Source organism: Tachypleus tridentatus, chromosome 3 (genome assembly GCF_004210375.1).
Source record: "Tachypleus tridentatus isolate NWPU-2018 chromosome 3, ASM421037v1, whole genome shotgun sequence".
Classification (NCBI taxonomy): Eukaryota; Metazoa; Arthropoda; class Merostomata; order Xiphosura; family Limulidae; genus Tachypleus; species Tachypleus tridentatus.
In genome coordinates, this window is record NC_134827.1 from 68,099,206 (window position 1) to 68,118,835 (window position 19,630).

Below are 19,630 nucleotides of genomic sequence, written 5' to 3' on the forward strand. Positions count from 1 at the left end.
ATGTCTCTGTTTTTTATTCAAAAGAGACTAGAGGGGCTTGCTACCTCTTCAGAGACAGTAAAAAAAAATTATGTTCTGGAGACATCTTGGTGGAAACATCCACTCCAAAACACAGTGAACTCCTTTTGTATTCAAAGACCTTTCAACAGTTATCTTTGTATAGAAATGACAAGTTGTGTGATGGATGCATGTACACAGAGGTGGCACTTCTGGTTGATCAGTATGTGCCTGCCTTGTCTTTGCCACTCAACACACCCTTGGAGGTCATAGCTATCCATATCAAAGCCACCTGACCCATGTGCCCTGCTGGAACCTAGAGCAAGCCAACTGGCTCTCTTTCACTGCTTTCACAGAATTTGATTCTGCCGTCATCTGTAAGTCATTGATAGATGGCAGTATAGCAGCAGTGACTTACTATATTATCTGGGCAGGTGCTCAGTGTATTCCTAAAACCTTGACATATTTTCCATGGTAATCCTGCCTGACACAGGCATGGAAGGTTCACAAACAGGCCTGGGATACCTTACACAGATATCCCACACTTTCAACTCGCATCACTTTTCAGCATGCACGTGCTCAGCAGGTAAGACATCAAAGCCAAAAGGAATCTTGGATTAAATTCACAACCAGCATCTCTTCTACCACCAGTTCCAAAGTGATGTGGGACAAGATTTGAAAGGCCAGTGGCCCAGCATACTTCTGTCCCCCTTTTGATCTTGCTCTGTGATAGTCAGGAGGTTGCCAATGCCCAAAGCACCACCAACATTCTCAACAAAAGCTTTTGCTGGGTATTTAGCACTTCTACTTCATTCTACACCTTCTTAGCCATCAAGACTCAGACAGAGCCTTGCCTCTTTCCTTTTGGGCTGATCATCTCTATGACTATAATTGCCCATTTACACTGGTGGAACTCAAGCTTGCTCTTCATCGGTCTTGCAGTACATTGTTCATACCAGATGATATACACTATGAGATGCTGTACCATCTCTCTCTTGCTTCTGTTGGTATTCTGGTTGCTTTTAAGTGGATGTGGCAGGAGAATGCTTTTCTTGATGCATGGTGCCTGGCTATTGTTCTTTTTTTAAGCCTGGGAAGGATCCAAAGATTCCTTCAAACTACTGTTCAGTTTCTTTGATGAGCTGTCTTTGTAAAATGTTAGAAAGCATGGTTAATGATTGTCTTGATATTTCGTGTCAGTCGTCAAACATGAAGTTTATTGAGCGGCAGCTACAGACTGTTCTCAATCATTTACTGAAATGGCCTACAAGAAACGGTTTTACCTTTTCTCTCTCTAAAACTGTTTTCATGTGCTTTTGCAACCAATTGTGTAGTTGCCCTAATCCTGAACTCTGTGTCAGGAAAATTGTGTTTCTTGTGGTCCCTGAGGCAAAGTACTTGGGGCTTATCTTTGACCACAAGCTGACCTTTATTTCACACATCAAGTAGCTACAAGTCAAGTGTACAAGGGCATTGAACATCCTCTATATCCTCTCTTCCACCTCGGGGAGCAGGTCGATGTTCTGTGCTAAAGATCTATCGTGCCCTCATTCGATCAAAACTGTACTATACATCTTTCAAACAATCCTTCCATTCCCACTTACACAAATCGGTTCAAAATCAGGTGACTGTGTGGGCTCTGCCATGGTTTGTTGTGGTTCGGTGGTTGCACACACAATCCTCTATATAGTTTCTTTGTTAACTGCTGAATTTTATGTCATTTCTCTTGCTTTGGATCACATAGAAGCTAAGCAGTACTCAAATTGTACTGTTTGTACCAAGTCATTTAGCTCTGTACTGGCCCTAGAATTACTTCACATTAGTTCTTATCCTGCCTTTATTGATATTAAAAAACTGACTGGCCCAGTTCTCTTTAACATCTGTCCAGTTCTTCTGGTTACCAGGCCACGTTGATATTCACAGAAATGAGCTCGCTGACACTGCAGCTAAGTCTGTGTGCTCTGACACTATCACTGCCGTGCCTGTTCCACACCAGATGGCAGTCGACTTGGAGTGAGCAGTGTGATAACAAGCTTTTTCAGTTAAAACCCTCTATTAGACTTGGGCTGTCTTGTTTCCATAAGGATGAGGAGGAGGAGGTTGTCTGACTAGACTATCCATTGGTCAGTTTTGTAACTCCATTGGTCAGTTTTTTAACTCATCGTTTTCTTTTATCTGGGACTGATGCCCCAATGTGTTGTCTCTTTAAGTTTTTAATTCAAAAATTGTACTTTGTTTCAACATGATTCCTTTTTATAAATCATAATAATTTTATTTATAATTTTTTTACCAGTTGTTTGGCACAGATATTCTAGTTGCTTTGCACCATAAAACACCAAATAACCAGTTACTTTCTCCTCATGATTCCAATAGTTTGAAACCACATCCCTCTATGGTTGCAGGTCGGAATCTGCTCATAAGTATGTTTGTTTATTAAATATATATATTGTTTATTGTCTAATTGCTTTAGCCACCAATATGGGATATAGGGGGCATGGCTCTTTAATTACAACCCAGTGTAGTGGAACCTTGGCTGTTTGGATGAAACCTGATATATAGTGAGGATAAATCAAATAAAGTTCTACCAACAGTACAGTTCTGTGTGAAGAGCATATCTGTTTTAGATGTACTGTGGTTTCCTCAGTTGGGTGCCAATCACTGCTAACACACCCATGATCTGTGCAGATGTTTTCTGAACGGATAATGCCCTCACTAATCCCTCCACCTTATCAATGTGGAACTCTGGCTGTCACTACAAGGGGAAATAAGTGTGCATTGGAATTTAACATTTCCTTAAATAAAAAATGTACTTCCTGTAATACTTATCTCTATCAAACTCTCCCAAGCTGCCTCCCACCACAAGCCAGTGTTAGTGACTGAGTTGTGCCAGTCTTGAAGATATAATAACATTATAGGAATCTGGTGTTTATATATAGTATCAGGATAGAGGGTGCATTGATGACTAGATAAATACTGCCAATGGCATCTGAGTGGGTATAAAAAAAATGACTAGAGCAAGCAAATAAAAATAAAATCAGACCAGTGCTTAGAAGAAACGTTAGCAGTCAAGTAATAGCTATCAGTATGAGAAGAGGTAAGTTTTGGAAGCATCAAAGCTACTATTGTCACGTTTTTAATGTTCTTCCAGCAGAAAATGTAAAACATATTCATTATCATCAGTGCTCAAATCTTTGGCACTTGGAAGATGACATGTTAACCTTTAGGCCATGCTCAGTTTCAGTGATTAGAGAACTATTTGAAACTAAATATTTTTCTAATTGCTAAGCATGCACATGTGTTTTTAAATAAATGCATTCATGTACTAGTACTTAATTCTTTAGAGTATTATTACATATTGATATATTATTGAAAATTTCGTTTAACAGTGTTTGATATAAGTTGTTTAAGTTATTAGAATTTTGTGGTACACTTTTGTCAGTGTGTTTTGTGCAATGTTGTACTTTAGGTTGAAATGGGTATGAAGAATCATGAGCTTGTTCCTGTTCCTCTGATAGCTTCAATAGCTAGCCTTAAACATGGTGGATGTCACAAGCATTTGAAAGAGCTGACAAAAAATAAACTTTTGTCTTATGAACGTGGAAAAAGATGTAAGTGTGAAAAGTGTTTTGTTAAACAACCTGTTAAGGTATTATTTTGAACTGCATTTCTTTATGTAAATTAAAGTAAAATCAAGAATATTCCAGCATTTATGAACACATTTATTATTAAGCACCTATTAGTCAAACTTTGTTATTCATTAACTGTGTATGTTTTGTTGTTTTGTAGATGATGGCTATAGATTGACATTCATGGGCTATAATTATCTGGCTCTACATGTTCTGTCTAAGAAAAATGTAGTTACGTCTGTTGGGAATCAGATAGGTGTTGGCAAAGAATCAGGTACTTCTAGGCAGTTTTGAAATTGATAATTTAAAATCATTACTTTTTAAAGCATTTTATTTGTAGTTAGTATAGATTAAAAATTTGTTACAATTATTTCTAAGAAAAGTTTAATTGAACATAACTGGAAAGATGTTGAATTTCAAAAAAACCCAAAACTTGAGTACTTTCATATAGTTGACTGTTCATAAGAATAGCCATTTTTTTGAAGGTGCTTGAGTTATGGGTATTTTTTATGAATTTATTGCCCTTGTGTGTGCTAACATTTTTACTGGAATTGTATAGATATTGAAATGTTTATTCTGTTCATAATATTGAAAAGATAAAGTTGTAAACATTTTCTTTCTTGACATTAAGAACATTAATATTATGTTGGCTCTCAGTAAAAGGTGATTGGTAGTTATCTGTAAATAAATCCATAAATAGGTAGTTTAGGGCAGTAATAGCACTTAATCATTTTTATTTGTCTGTCAAAATGAAATATGTTTTACTGGTTAACATGGTGGTTTCCCAAAAATATGCTTAGAACTTTTTTATACATTTTAAAACATTTTAATTGAATACAAATAAGGATAGTGAGTTAGTTAATAAAATTTATTTTTATTGGAATTTAATTTATGTGTAAGGAGAGTAGCATGTTTAGGTAGGAGCTAGAGGAGACTCAGCTGTAGGGTCAGTGGTCTTAATGGAGGCCCATTGATAGGTTCACTTTATGTAAAATTACATGGGATTAAGGGCACACACAGATTACAGGTTGTGCTACCAATACAACTTGGTTGAACTTGTAAATATAATATTTTGTATATCTTGAAATATTTCTTGGTCTCATCATATGGTAAACATATCTTATAGTTTTTATATTAAATCACTTTAATGTGAAAGTTGGTAAAACATCATAGAAATTGTTTTACTATTAAATGTTAGTAAAATATTAATGCTCTGTAAAGTTTGTGATTAAATCACATAGTTTTATTGGCACTAACAACCTTTTGCAGAATAGAACAATGATATGCACAGTACTAATTTGAGCTGAAAAAACAGATTGACCAAGAACATCCAGTCAGAACAAGCTAGAGTGGGACAAAAATAATATAACAATCACATCATGAAGTTTTACTGCTATATTATACAAAAGAAAATAAATTATTTCCCAAAGACTTCTGGTTTTCATTGTTCATTCTCAATATGTTAAATGTAAAAATACATATGTGTGTGTGTACACACACCTCAGGCCAAAATCTTAAGGCCAATGAACATAAAAAAAATATATGCATTTTGTGTAGAGCTTCAAAAGATGAAAATTTGAAAAGGGAAAATAAAAATAAAAACCTTTTTAGCGTTGAATAGGGAAAAATGTGAACACTATGAAATTAGCCTAAATACTAGCCAGTCAAAAGTTTAAGACCATATCAAAAAGAAGTCCTAAACAGGGTATGAAATGCCCAACAAGAGGTCTCAGTAGTGATTTACATGGCCATCATTGCAAATAACTTCAAAGAATTGCTTTGGCATGGTCAATATAAGCATTGGCATGAGGCTGGCTGGAATGTTATTCCAAATGGTGAAGACAACTTTATGAAGATTATGCACTGTTTGGGATTGACATCCATTTCTATACATTCCCTTGCCATCCACTCCCAAACATTTTCAATGGGGTTCAGTTTGGCCGAACATGCTGGATGGTCTAAAAGAATTACATTATTTGCCATGAAAAAGTCCTTTGCCCTGCAGGCATTGTGGATTGCAGCATTGTCCTGCTGAAAGATCAAGTCATTTTCACACAAGCAAGGGCCTTCAGTCAATGAGGATGCTCTCTCCAACGTTCCAGTGTAGCCAGCTGCTGTTTGATGCCCTTGTATAATCTGAAGCTCCATTGTTCCATCGAAAGAGAAAACACTCCAGATTGTGATGGATCTTTATCTACTGTGTCATTTAGGAAATGTCTCCGGTGGGATATCCTAATTGTACCAGTAATGTTGGAAGCCATCTAGACTATCCAGGTTAAATTTTTTTCTCATCAGAGAACAAAACCTTTTTCCACTTTTCCACGTCCCATGTTTGGTGCTTCTCGGTAAAGTCAAACTAAGCTGTTTCGTGATATGGAAGGAGGCGTGGCCTTTAAAGACTTTTACAGTTTTTAAAACCTTTCTCTCGTAGATGCTGACTTATTATTTTTGAGCTGCATTCTGCATACATAAGGGCCTTAATCTAGTTTGATGATTGGCTGGTGTCTTGCCAGACAACCCGTCGAATCCTCCTGCTCAATGCTAGCAAAATTTTCTTGGGCCAGTTACTTGAAATTTTCATTCCGTATCCCTCAGGGTCTTTTAAGAAATTTGCAACAGCAGTTTTACTACGTCCAGTTTCAACAGCGATGGCACAATGAGAGAGACTTTGCTTTTGCAGCTTGACAATTCTGCCATGTTCAAACTCTGTCAACTTTTTAGCCTTTGCCATGTTTTTACCCAATGTAACACAGGAGATGTTGACAATGCTAATGCTTGAACACAAATGACTAAATTTCATTACATGTTTACCAATTAATGCTTCATTTCAGTATAGTCTTAAACTTTTGACCAGCTGGTATTTAGGGTAATTTCATAGTGTTCACATTTTCTATATTAATTGCTGAAAAAGTTTTTTATTTTTATTTTCCCTTTTCTTATTTTCATCTTTCAAAGCTCTACTCAAATAAGTGGTTGAGTCTAACAATGCAAAATTCATATTTTTTCTTTATGATCATTGGCCTTTAGATTTTGGCCAGCAGTGTATATGTCTTAAAACGTTTAGTAAATGGCAGATACCTCGGATTACGAGTCGAACGCCTTAACACACTTGGCCATGCCGGGGCGCCACGAGATGTCGGTGGGAGATGTTGACAACGCTAATGCTTGAACACAAATGACTAAATTTCGTTACGTGTTTACCGATTAACGCTTCATTTCAGTATGGTCTTAAACTTTTGACCAGCTGGTATTTGGGGTAATTTCATAGTGTTCACATTTTCCATATCAAATGCTAAAAAGTTTTTTTATTTTTATTTTCCTTTTTCTTATTTTCATCTTTCAAAGCTCTACTGAAATAAGTGGTTTAGTCTATGAATGCAAAATGCATATTTTTATTTTGTTCATTGGCCTAAAGATTTTGGCCAGCAGTGTGTGTGTGTGTGTGTGTATGTATATATATAATTGCATAATTTAAGTGTACATTAATATAGATGTTATTTATAATATTTATTACTAAATAGTATTTAAATAACATTTGAAAATTCAATAGCATTTTATAACTCAACATTTCCTTCCTGTGTTTTTGTTCTATAATCACCTTATATTACTGTATGGAAGTCTGTATGGTGATTTTCTTTAATTCAGAGATTATAAACTTAAGTTATAGATATTTTATTCTTTGTTTGTTTGCTTATATTTTTATTCATTAACCTGTTGACTGCCAAGTATTTCAGTTGGTATGGCAGCTCCTATGCTGGTTTTTTTTCAGCAAAATTGAGTAATTTTTAAAACAAAGGAAATAAGCAACAAATACTATTTTTTCTCTAAGCCAAACTTATAAACAAAATGAAGAAATATGTACAAAACATGAAACAATAACGCACAAAATGTTATTTTTGGCTATTGAAATACATGACACATTTAATAATTCATTTTTGTGTGAAATGTTTTGAAGCAGGGGTCAACACAAAGAGCCACTTTGCAATCAGTACATTCATATCTGCTTTCTCTCTTCATGGATTTGTCAGAGCACTCTTTACACTTTCTAGTGGGGTGCGTTTTCTTTTCTGTTTGGGGAATAAGTGTTGGGAAATGACATTCTGTGAGGTGGAGGGGGTTTTCCAAGGAAGGCCGGCCTCCAGTGGGTTTTGGGTGCTAGGTGTGGTAATCTTCAATCAGGGTACAGATGACACTGAGTCTAAACTCCAGGAGAGACAGGTTGTTTCCCAGTGATTTGTAAACTACCAAAGTATTGTACACTGCTATATCCATCATGTGAAAAAATACTTTTTTGTATCACTTGACAGCCTTGCTCATACTTGGATAAGCATGCAACACACTGTCACATAAGTCAACCCCTCACATATAATGATTATAATCAATGACACATTTTGGTTTAACAATAGCTGCACCAGTAGCATGGTTGATCTTTCCAGTGTTTTGCATGGTATTGTCATGTACTGTACTCAACATGAAAATGTCCCTCTTATCCTTCCAGTGAAAAACACCAATGCTCTCTTTTTGTGCCACTTCCATTTCTCCCCATTGGATACTTGTGAAACATTTTGGCATCCCATTTTGATTTTTCATTGCTGTCCCACACAAACAGGTATCATGATCAAGCAATGACTTTGCTAAAGTGGACTTGTAAAAAAAAATGATTCAAATAGAGCTTATAATTTTGTCCAAACAATGATTCCATCAATGTGCATTCAACATGTTTGCCCTGTCTGCCCTCTTTAGTGCTGTACTGTGTAGAGGCACCAGTGTAGATGAAAAAGTCCCAAACATAGCCTGTTACGCTTTCGCACAGCTCATAACTTTAGAGTCCAAACCTAGCCCTTAGAGATGGAATGTACTGTCGAAATCCCAGTCGACCCTTCCATAGTATCAAAGATTCGTCAATACAAACATGTTCGTTTGGTACATATGAGGTTCTAAATTTTTCCGATAAATGGTCAGCAATGGGCTGTATCTTGTGCTGTCGTTGGTCAACAGTATTTTTCTGGGTATTGTCAGCAAAGTGTAGCATCAATAGCAGCAAAAGAAACTGGTTTTTTGACATGCACTGACCAAAAATGAGTGTGGCAAGCAAAGGGTCTGTACTGAAGTACATGGAAATAGTTGATTTTCTTTCTATGCCCATTATCATTATCAGACCTATAAATTCATAAATTTCCTTCTCATTAGTTGGCTTCCATGATTTTACTCTAGAATGTTCCTTCAAATCAGCGTGGGCCATCATAGTTTCTGCATATTTATTGGTCTCTGTTACAATATGGTTGACAATTGTGGGATGGAAGAACTTTTGAAAACAATGAAAGGGCTTTGAATCTTGGCTCAAATCGTCGTACTGGACACCATGATTTCCTGAGAAGGGGTTTATAACTGGAGCAGCAAAGGATTCAGCATTCCAATCATTGTCATTTGGGCACTTTTTCTTGGAACTGTTGCTACCACAACTTGCAATTTTACGTTTACTCCCCAGTGTTATTGCCCATTTACCAGTGCTGGTTGATGGCCAGTTATCATCATCTTCACTAACATCTGAGCCTTGTATTTCCGTATTTTTCAAAGAATCTTCAAAATCCAAATCTTCTGAATCACCACTGCTATCTTCAAACTCTGAACCAAGTTTAAAATACAACTCCAATGGATCTTCTTTTTGTATCTTTTTTTGTGACACCATTTTGGATCGAAAGTGAAACAATTTGTGAGTAGGTCAAATGCATGTATGGTGCTGACATCTAGTGTATTATTGAGAATGAATTAACTCATCCATTGCACTGTGTCACTGATCGGCTTGGACGAGTTATTTTGTCTACGGCACTGAACAGGTTAAACAGTTAAAATTATTTACATGACATGGTTAAATTTGTACAATTAACATAGTAATTATAAAATATTATTGTAATTTTACATGGAAATTTACTGATAAAACACTAAAATTCTTTGTTTTATTTTGATAGATTTGTTTGGTATTATTGTTATTTATGTATGTAATACTATAGTTTCATTCTTCCCTTTTCTTTGTACTTATGATTACAGATATATACATTGTTGCTGATGAAGATGGGAGAGAGATGGTACTGAAAATTCATAGGCAAGAATATTTACATTTGTATCAGGAATATTGCAATTTTGTTCACTTAATGTTATAAACCTTAAGCAGTTTTGGTTTTAAATTGGGTTATTTCCAGTTATTAATATTTACTATATCTGATATCCGTAAAGTCATAAAGATGACAAGTGTGTTGGAAGATTGAATAAAGTTAGAAGTATACGTGAATTGTTTCTTCAACATGTCTTTTATACCGATTACGTACAAGATCTAGTAAGTTGTATCAAAACTCTTGTGAAGCCTCACTACATCATTGCAGTCCATGTTGCATATTCACTGATCATCTATATGACAGCTATGCATTTTGAAAATAGCACTGAAGCATAGCTTACATTACCAGGAGATATCTTGAAAGGTTGTCATATCTTAAACATTCTACCACCTCTTTGCTGGTTTTCATAATCAAGCTAGCATACAAGAATGATATCACAGAAACCCATAGATGCCACACCTAATGACTTGATCTGTATGTCTTATAGAATAGCATTAAGTTCTGTTTCATTCTCCTGCTATGGAACAAATATGTCATGGAAGCAACTTATGTACACAGGGCTTATTTCACTTTTTCTGATGGAGATCCTTTTTTATTATACCAAGATGTTACAAAATGCCACATTTTACACTGTATGGTTAGGGTACAGCTTGTTGCAGGTCTTCAAATGGGTCCGTATTTCTTTGTTTCCAATATGGTACATTACCTTTATTCAAATAAATAGCTATTCTCATTCAGTGCTGCCCTCTATATGCAAAACATTTTATGCATGCCACAAGCTTTCTATCTCCCCTAGGACTGATTGCAGTGCATCTGTTATGGAAATTATCATGTATCAACATTTTACCAGTAAGAGTGCAAGATATCTCATGATGCTCAGGTTGGCTGATATGGCTGTGTCTCAGCTGTAGTTTCTGCAGTTCCTCCAGCTCCAACTTCCTCTTCCATTTCCTTTTCCTCTAACTCTGTCCCTTTTTTGTCACCCTTAATCATTGGTGTTTTTTCCAGACCATCCTGTCTTTCATCTTTATGCATATATTTTCTCTGGTCATTAGTGAGGTGATCCAACTTCTGATGGTTAGCCTCTTTTGTGGCTTGTTTTATTCATCCTTTCTATATGGAAGTTTTTCAGTACAAATGGTATTTTTTCATCATTGATTTCTGGGTCCTGGAACTTTTCCTGATCAACCAACTTTTTTTTTTTGTCATACAAATTTCTTCCAAGTTCTGGATCAAGGGCAGTCCTGATCCACACCTTTGGACTTTCCTGGTCCCACAGATATTTACCTCCCTTACACTTTACAGTGGATATGTTCTTTCCAGATTTGTCATCTGACATGGCAGGCTGCCTTGTTGGATGAGGATATTAACATAGTCCTGCACTGCCTTACTTTGTCTGTTTGAACCACTATCCCAGTGTTTCTTGTTTCGCCTTTGCTTACGTCTTGCATCCTTCTTCTATTCATCTGTGAATATCAATGGTCTGTTTACTTGTTGTTGATGTTTCGTATCCTCTTCATTCTTCTACATATCTTTTCCTTTTTAGGATTGTTTTTCCTCTCTAACACTTTAGCAGCTTGTGAAGATAACTCCTCTGTTTAGCCATTTCCCCTTCTTTCTGTTTCACACCTTCATCCTCATCTGAACACCCGTGTTAATGTCCTTTACATGTTTGTCTCTGTTATATTGTCTGCACAACTTCCTTCTGAAGTGTTTGTTCCTGCCTCTTTCTTCCTTGGTAACAATCCTTCTTCTCTTTTGTTCTTCATTGGATTGGCTTCTTTCTGTCTTCCTCCTGTACTTTGTTCTGTGTGCCTTCTCACCTAGTTTGACATCTTACTTTTTCATTGCCATTTCATCTTCAAAATCCTTTGGAATACCAATGATATGTCCATTTTTTACTATTTGCATTGTATTGAGGTTTTCTTCCTCTTCGGGTTATCGTCTTTTGCATGTACCCATGTTAGAATATTGGAATTCATTGAGACTTTGATTGGGTATTTTCTTTTTTTCTTATTTTTACTTTTCAGGAATCCTTTTCTCTCTTATTATTGCTTGTTGTTTGAATCCTGCTTTGTAGGGAGTTGGGCAATACCAATACTCTTTAACTGTTCAAATCTCCAAGCAAACATATTATTACCTAGTCTTACAAAGGTAATGGTTGTGGAACATTGAAAGGTGAGGTCCGAAGTTATGAAAAAGCTTTGTTATTTTTAGTGTTTTGTTTCTTTATGATTTCTAGCCTGAAGTGATGGCTACTGCAATTAGGAGAACAAAATATGAAAAGAAATATGGTGATGAATATCAGTTGAGTTGAAACTGACCAGATATATAAAATGTAACATTCAATTAGGAGAATAAAATATCAAAAGATATATGGTGATGAATATCAGTTGAGGTGAAACTGACCAGATATATAAAATGTAACATTCAATTAGGAGAATAAAGTATCAAAAGAAATATGATGATGAATATCAGTTGAGATGAAACTGACCAGATGTATAAAATGTAACTTTCAATTAGGAGAATAAAATATCAAAAGATATATGGTGATGAATATCAGTTGAGTTGAAACTGACCAGATATATAAAATGTAACTTTCAATTAGGAGAATAAAATATCAAAATAAATATGGTGATGAATATCAGTTGAGTTGAAACTGACCAGATATATAAAATGTAACATTCAATTAGGAGAATAAAATATCAAAAGAAATATGATGATGAATATCAGTTGAGTTGAAACTGATCAGATATATAAAATGTAACTTTCAGTTAGGAGAATGAATTGTCAAAAGATATATGGTGATGAATTTCAGTTGAGTTGAAACTGACCAGATATATAAAATGTAACTTACAGTTAGGAGAATAAAATATTAAAAGATATATGGTGATGAATATCAGTTGAGTTGAAACTGACCAGATATATAAAATGTAACTTTCTGATTGCAGGAACAAAAAACATTAAAACTTAAGGTGAAAAGTCATTTCTTGCCAAAACTGATAGGAACAAAAAACATTAAAGCGTAAGGTGAAAAGTCATTTCTTGCCAAAATTACGTTACATCATATGACATGATTCTTTGAAGTTTTTCAAATTAGTTAAGTATTTTCATTGGGTGAAGTAAGAAGATCAAGTGATGTTAGTAACATCTATTGAGCACACAAATGGATAAATTATATATGGAAGATTTATGAGGTTTGTGTTGTCAAAACAACACAGTTATGTTTGGGTTTCTCAAGAGTGAAACGTCTTGTGAAGAACCGGTATCATCTGATTATGCCAATCAACTGTAATCAAGGGTAACCGTAAATACCATGTTGAACCTACATGAGCAAAAAATTAATGACTTGTTGAGAAAAATGTTTAATGTTTAGAGGTGTTAATACTTGATTGGAGATTTCATAATTAATTTAAATATCACAATGGAATCTTTTTCATATATTCTTGCAAATTAATCTAATGATAACCCAAATAGTTTTTTAACAACAACAAAAAAAATGATTTTGATTTTTGCATCATCCTGTATTTTAAATTTAATGATGTCACACATATATAGGAACAAAACTTAAAAATAAGTTTGAAAAGTTTTTTCTTCACATTCCACAAACAGATTAGGTAGAACGTCGTTCCGCAAGTTGAAAGAGAAACGAGACTATCACAGACACAGGCATAAAGCATCATGGATTTACCTATCACAGTTAGCAGCAGTAAAAGAGTTCGCATTTATGAAGGTAAGTGATAATTCATTTTATGTTTATCAAAGCTTAATGTTGAATGTTTGTAAACTGTAATATCAATAAATTATTTGATAGTAACTAAAGTGCATGTACATGGGTGCTAAAAATGTAACATTGTGGTGAAATTATCATTCAGAGTTATACTAACTGCAAATTAAATATTCATTTGATTAATGAAAGATGAATCATACTGCCAGCAGTATTATTAGTATTTGATCTATGGAAAGTAATTTGTTTTGTAGGCATTGCATGAGAGAGATTTTCCAGTACCAAAACCAGTTGACTTCAACCGACACTGTGTTGTAATGGAAATGGTTAAAGGATATCCATTGTGAGTTGTTTTTATTAGATTAATAACTTGCTATTTTAAAAGTCTTTATAAAGGAGTGGGTGTATAAAGATCCTAAAATGGCCTATTGCATCATAAAATGTTTCAGTACGACAGAAGAAATCCACCCTATAACAAATATTTTTATGGAATAATAAGAGAAACAATATGATAGTATTTGCAAATTAGAGTGTTTGGACATCCTTGTGGAAGTAAGTATTGCATAAAATCCATTGTGGTTTGTTTTCAAATGAATGGCAGAAAACACACTTGGATGTACATGCCAGGCTGTCCAAAGGTAAAATTAAACTAGAAAGTTGATGTTCTCACAGGAGAAATCCTTGTATAAACTCTGGCACAACTATATTATGAGAATATTGGTTTCTCCTACACTGGTAAGGTGATAACAATTATGAAAGGTTTTTATTGACATCATGAAAAATAAATGATGGGAAATCATTAAGAAAATGTATGGTAAAAAACACTAGTGAAAGTATCTCTAAATTAAAAGAAACTTTCTTCATTCTTCTGCAACCATGGAAATGTTTCTAAGTGCTCAATTCAACCGGTGCAAATGTTGCAAGAGGTAAGTATTTAGGAAAGAGAAAAGTCACATGGTGCACATGAACTGTCTGTGATATCTAATGCAGCATAGTTCAGTTCAAGAGACTTGTTATTATTTCATTGTGAAAGAGCCATGGGTGCAGGGCTTACATTTTGACAGTTCTGTCTCTGTAGACTGTGACAATCTTAGGTTCTTACAGACACCAGTATATTCTGAATGTTAGTACCAGAATGCTTTATAACACTTTTACCCTATTGGTTAAAGTGCACGTGTCATGCCGTTTGGGGCGTTATTTTCAAATTATTTATCAAATAACATTTTTACTACTTATATCAGTGAGATTGGCATCAAATGTAGTTTATAATTCAATTTTTAAAATTATATATGTTTTAATTTCTTAATTTGAAAGGAAATGTAAAGAAAAAAGTTGTATCATTTTTGTTTGTCATATAACACGTCCAGTTGTCTTGTTGCTCAATTTCTATTTTATTACATCCACCATACAACATATACAAGTAGCTAATGAATAGAAACTTGAATTTGAGATATAGACAAGCTAAATATTAAATAAGAACATCCTATCTCTATGATTTGCTGAGATATCAATATATATATAGCATATCTACTAGTGGCTTTGCCCTTCAAACTAATCATTTGAAAATTCTCAAGTAGTACCACCTACTACTTAGCTCAAGTTTATAACCAACAGAAAGAAAATTTTCCCTTCTTCGTAATTCTGACAGTTGTTTATAAGTAACTTGAAGGCAAAAGAAAGAATTTTGCTGAAATTGTAAATGTGTGATCAATAAGTCATTGTTCTGAATTGGAATTAGATTTCCACCCACATATACTTAGAGACCCCAGTAAATTATAAGAACTTAGAGTATACTAATACTGTAATTTGATGGTTTTTTTTAGTTTTCAAAAGTTAATATTTGTAGCCTACAAAAATTATCTACACATCCCACCTACAAGTCTAAACAAGGCTTAGGATAGTACATATGCCCAAGTGCAGAATTTCTTGACACGGGTGCATACTCAAAATGAATGTTTTTCAATGTATTTCTCATTTACTTTCTAAATTAGTAAACTTTATAAGTATGTGCCCAAATAACACTTTCATAAACATGTTCTGTGAAATTCCACAAACATTATATACACGAGTAGTAGTACTGAAACACCTGTGATAGCAATGGATTGGTGAGGCTCAGAACCTACAATGTTTATTGGACCAGTGTAACTTTAAACCACATAATAAATGTTTTCACACATTCGTATTGCAATTTTATTACCTTTGGAAATTTGTTTTATAAGTATTGTAGGAAACATAAGCTGCTTAGTCCAATATTGTGTTCTTGGGGCAAGGGCATGTATGAACGACACTTTTCTGTTTTGCATGTGCGTTCTTGCTCTCCAGGTTGTCATACTATGGTGTATGCGAAGAGCTAAAACGTGAGACAGCTAGTAATTTCAGCTTTATTTACAGTGGGGTTAACTTTAGATGTTGAAAGTAAAATAAACATAGAAAATTTATGTGATAAGTTTAACATTTGAAACTCTCAGGGTATGAACTTTGAAACTTTGTGATTAATAATGAAGGAAAGACGACGCAGCTGCTCGTTATATTTCTGATTTTGCAATTTTTCTTTTAATTATATTTGAGTTTTCTACAGGCTGAAGATTCAAGTAATGTAATAACAGATAAAATATAAAGTTTTAGTGAAAAAAGTTATATATTCATTTAAGAGGCTATAGAAGTTATACAAGTGAAATACGAGATTCTTGAGACAAAGAAAAGTATGTTTAATCTCAAATTAAAACCACTTTGTTCTCATACTAGTTAAAAAAGAATCGACAATTTCAGGAAAAAATATTAATAACAAATACTATCAAGATTTTATCAAGATATACTTAATATATTAGAAGTTACTAGTTATGTAACCTGTAACAAGTACAAATGGTGACATGTTTGATCCGATATGCCGAGGCAGTGTTGGTAAGGTTAAAGACATTATATGAGTTGTTCCATATTAACTTACATTCGATATTCCAGAGGTAAATCTTTTGTACTACAGTTTTCTAGTTACAAAGATTTTGAGGAAATCTTTAATTTGAAATCATACAAAGCTGTTAATGGTTGTTGATAAGATGTAAGTGTCCTTGATGTTGATGGCACAGTATCGTGATAGTAATAACAAGGAGGCTTTCATTCCATGAAGTGTGAGGTCATGGTATGTAGTATATCTTAAGAAATGGTTTCCAAAAAGAAGCTTTCTTCATCATTCTGCAACCAGGAGGAAAACCCCTTCATGATGGTGACCAAGATCTAATGAATTTTGGACTCTGTGAATTAAAGGAGTACAGTGAATATTGAATACAGTCATGTGTAACATACAAGTCCCTCACAGTGAAATTTTTGTAAAGTCTGTTTGCACATTGCATTGTATTCTGGGCAGCACTGATCAACACATAAGAGAAAAAGGGAAGGCTTATACAAAAAAACACCATCATTTTCAATGCATTTAATTAAGTAAGAATACAAGAGAGATTTAAAAATTAGAAACTATTCTCACAAGATAATGTACATGCGTGCCATTTTTTCGCTGAAACGAGGATTTCCGTGGTTTTCAAACGGCCAACGATCACCCACGAGATTCGTGTAAATTCAAGGAGAAAATATGAGCGATTTGGTGGTCTGGTAGGTGGTTTTTGAGGAGAAATCGTATTTTTTCAATGTTTATTGCAGAAAAAAAAATCTGACCGCCATCTTGGAGGCAGTCTCGTTGCAGGTCTCGTGGTCTGGTATCGTGTGCATACCAGACGATAAAATATTCTCTACGCTCCAAAGAAACAACATCGATTGAAATGTTTAAAAGGAAAGATGTTCATTTTGATCCTGTAGATAACAGAATGTGTAAGGACATTAGATCAGCAGCTTCAAAGTATACCTCAAAGCTGAGGGAGAATCAGAAGAAAAGGGCAGAAAGGCTTGAGGCCTATGGTTCTGTGAAATCTGGCCCAGCCACCTTGGCTAAAGAAAAAAGTCCAGAAAGCCGCAGAGGCCCATTCAGAGAAGGAGAGAGAAAAAAAGCTTGGAAGAGAGCACTGGAAACCCTTGTCTTGAAAAAGAGGAAAGTAGCCAAGATTGATTAATGGAAATTAAGTAATTTGAAATTTGACTGTAATTTATGCAGCAGAGCAGAAGTTGATATCAGTGACTGAAAAAACATTTTATTATTATCTGCAGCATACAGTGCCAGTGGTTTATTTTAAAGCATATCATTAATTTTATTTTGAAGCAATGTCAAAGCTTTCCTTGATTTGCTGTTTCAGTTTGTATTGTGAAAGAATGAAAAATATACTGATATTGAGGTACCAGTAATTTACTGACAAGATTGTATAGATGAACAAGGTTTACTGTAGGTAGTCATGTAGAGTAATTTTAAGTAATTTGAAATTTTAATGGAATACATGCAGCAGAGCAGTAGTTGTTGATGTCAGTGGCTGTACAAAATTTAATTTCTGAGGCATATCACTGATATCAGTAGTTTAATATTGAACCATATCAGTAGTTGAATTTTTAAGCAATGTCATAGCTTTCCTTCATATGCTGTTTTAGTTTGTATTGTCAATTTGTGAAAGAATGGAAAATTCACTGACATTAAGGTACCAGTAGTATAATGACAAGATTGCATAGATGAACAATTTGAACTGTAGGTAGTCATGATTAGTCAAAAGAGTAATTTTATGTGATTTGAAAATTGTATGGAATATATGCAGCAGAGAAGTAGTTATTGGGAATGACTGTAAAACATTTATATATGCAAAAACGGCTCGTTATTTTGGCTTTATTAATTTTTGCATATATATTTCTCAACAAGTGGGTTTCTCGACATCACTGATTGTAAAACATTTAATTGGCAGCATACCAGTAGTTGATGATGATGATGTTATTTATGACAAAAAGGATAATAATGAAATGATTTGTATTTGAAATATTTACTGAGTTATTTTGGCTTTATTAACTCATATTACTAATATATTTTGATTTAGAAAAAATTAAACTGAATAAATAGCAAATAAAAATCTTAAATTTCATTTATTTACTTTTTATTTTATTTGTTAATTTTAGATATTTTGATATATCTTCTAAAAAATGAATGCAAATTAAAAGAATAAATCAATCTGCTAAAAACTGTAAATGAAAGATATAGTTTTTATTAGTTTGATTTAGTCTTTTAATTTCCTTTTGTTATTTTATATGATATATATTTTGTACTTTTCCAACATTACAATGTCAAAAAACATAAAGAAATTATGTCCCAGATTGCACCAAATCACACCAAATAGCATCCATTTTTTTAAAATTTCCCAGGGGAGCATGCCCCCGGAGCCCCAGACAGGCTCAACTGCGCCGCGATGTGGCACCTCCAGCGCCAGGGTATATACCTTTTCCTCTTTTTTTCATAAATGTCATTGGCATCCCTGAATGTAGCCCTGCATACAGTTTTTGCTTGACTTCTAGACATTAGTGTCAATTTTTCCACACGATTGTAGTTGTTGGAACTAGTTTACACTAGTTTGAGAGCTTAGCAGCATTGACATTAGTAAATGTTAGTTGAAGATCAACAACACCCATAATATTAGCACCTATGTTTTCAGGTGCTTTCAGATAATTACTTTCTTATATTTTGGCATTTGCTAGTCAGACATGTGGAACTCTAAACAATAAGATGTATTTTTTTGTGGTTTAATAAAACATAACAGTAGTGTACTGTAGTTTAACATAACAGTAGTTTAACCTTCAGTCATGGCATTTGGCATCTTCTATTAAAAAGGGATGGCTTGATTCATCAATGTTTACCTGTTAGTTTCACTGTTCCTGTATGGCAAGAAAGTTGAATGCTCTGCTCATGTTTCATCTATTTCATTGTACATAGTCTTTCATCATTACAAGTCTTTTCCAACCCAACGCAAGCAGCATATACCTTGTAAATATGTCAGAACTATCACAGTAGCTTCAGTTGTGTGCTGAGCAGAGAACACGAAGCTGAACTTATTGTTTTAAATGGTCGTTCAACTCATAGTTTTATCAGTATTAACCCTTTATGTTGAATGGGCTGCAATAATGAAGTATGATATGCTTCTGCACTTCTTTCAGAAGTAAGTAATATATAAATTATATAGGAAGACCATGTAGAACTACACATGTAACACCTCTCTTGACTTACGTGAAGTGTCTTACCTGCTGCTACATTTGTG

The 19,630-nt window shown here is 34.3% G+C and overlaps 1 protein-coding gene across 1 annotated transcript in view; it reads left to right on the forward strand.

The window, feature by feature from the left end:
• The first annotated feature begins 3,463 nt into the window (after positions 1 to 3,463).
• LOC143247050 (serine/threonine-protein kinase RIO2-like) overlaps positions 3,464 to 19,630 on the forward strand; it is a 33,185-nt gene continuing 17,018 nt past the window's right edge. The window contains exons 1-5 of the mRNA XM_076494394.1: positions 3,464 to 3,605; positions 3,784 to 3,897; positions 9,672 to 9,726; positions 13,349 to 13,469; positions 13,718 to 13,806. Coding sequence (XP_076350509.1) covers positions 3,470 to 3,605; positions 3,784 to 3,897; positions 9,672 to 9,726; positions 13,349 to 13,469; positions 13,718 to 13,806 — 515 coding nt within the window. The 5' untranslated portion in view covers positions 3,464 to 3,469. The remainder of the gene's footprint in view (positions 3,606 to 3,783; positions 3,898 to 9,671; positions 9,727 to 13,348; positions 13,470 to 13,717; positions 13,807 to 19,630) is intronic.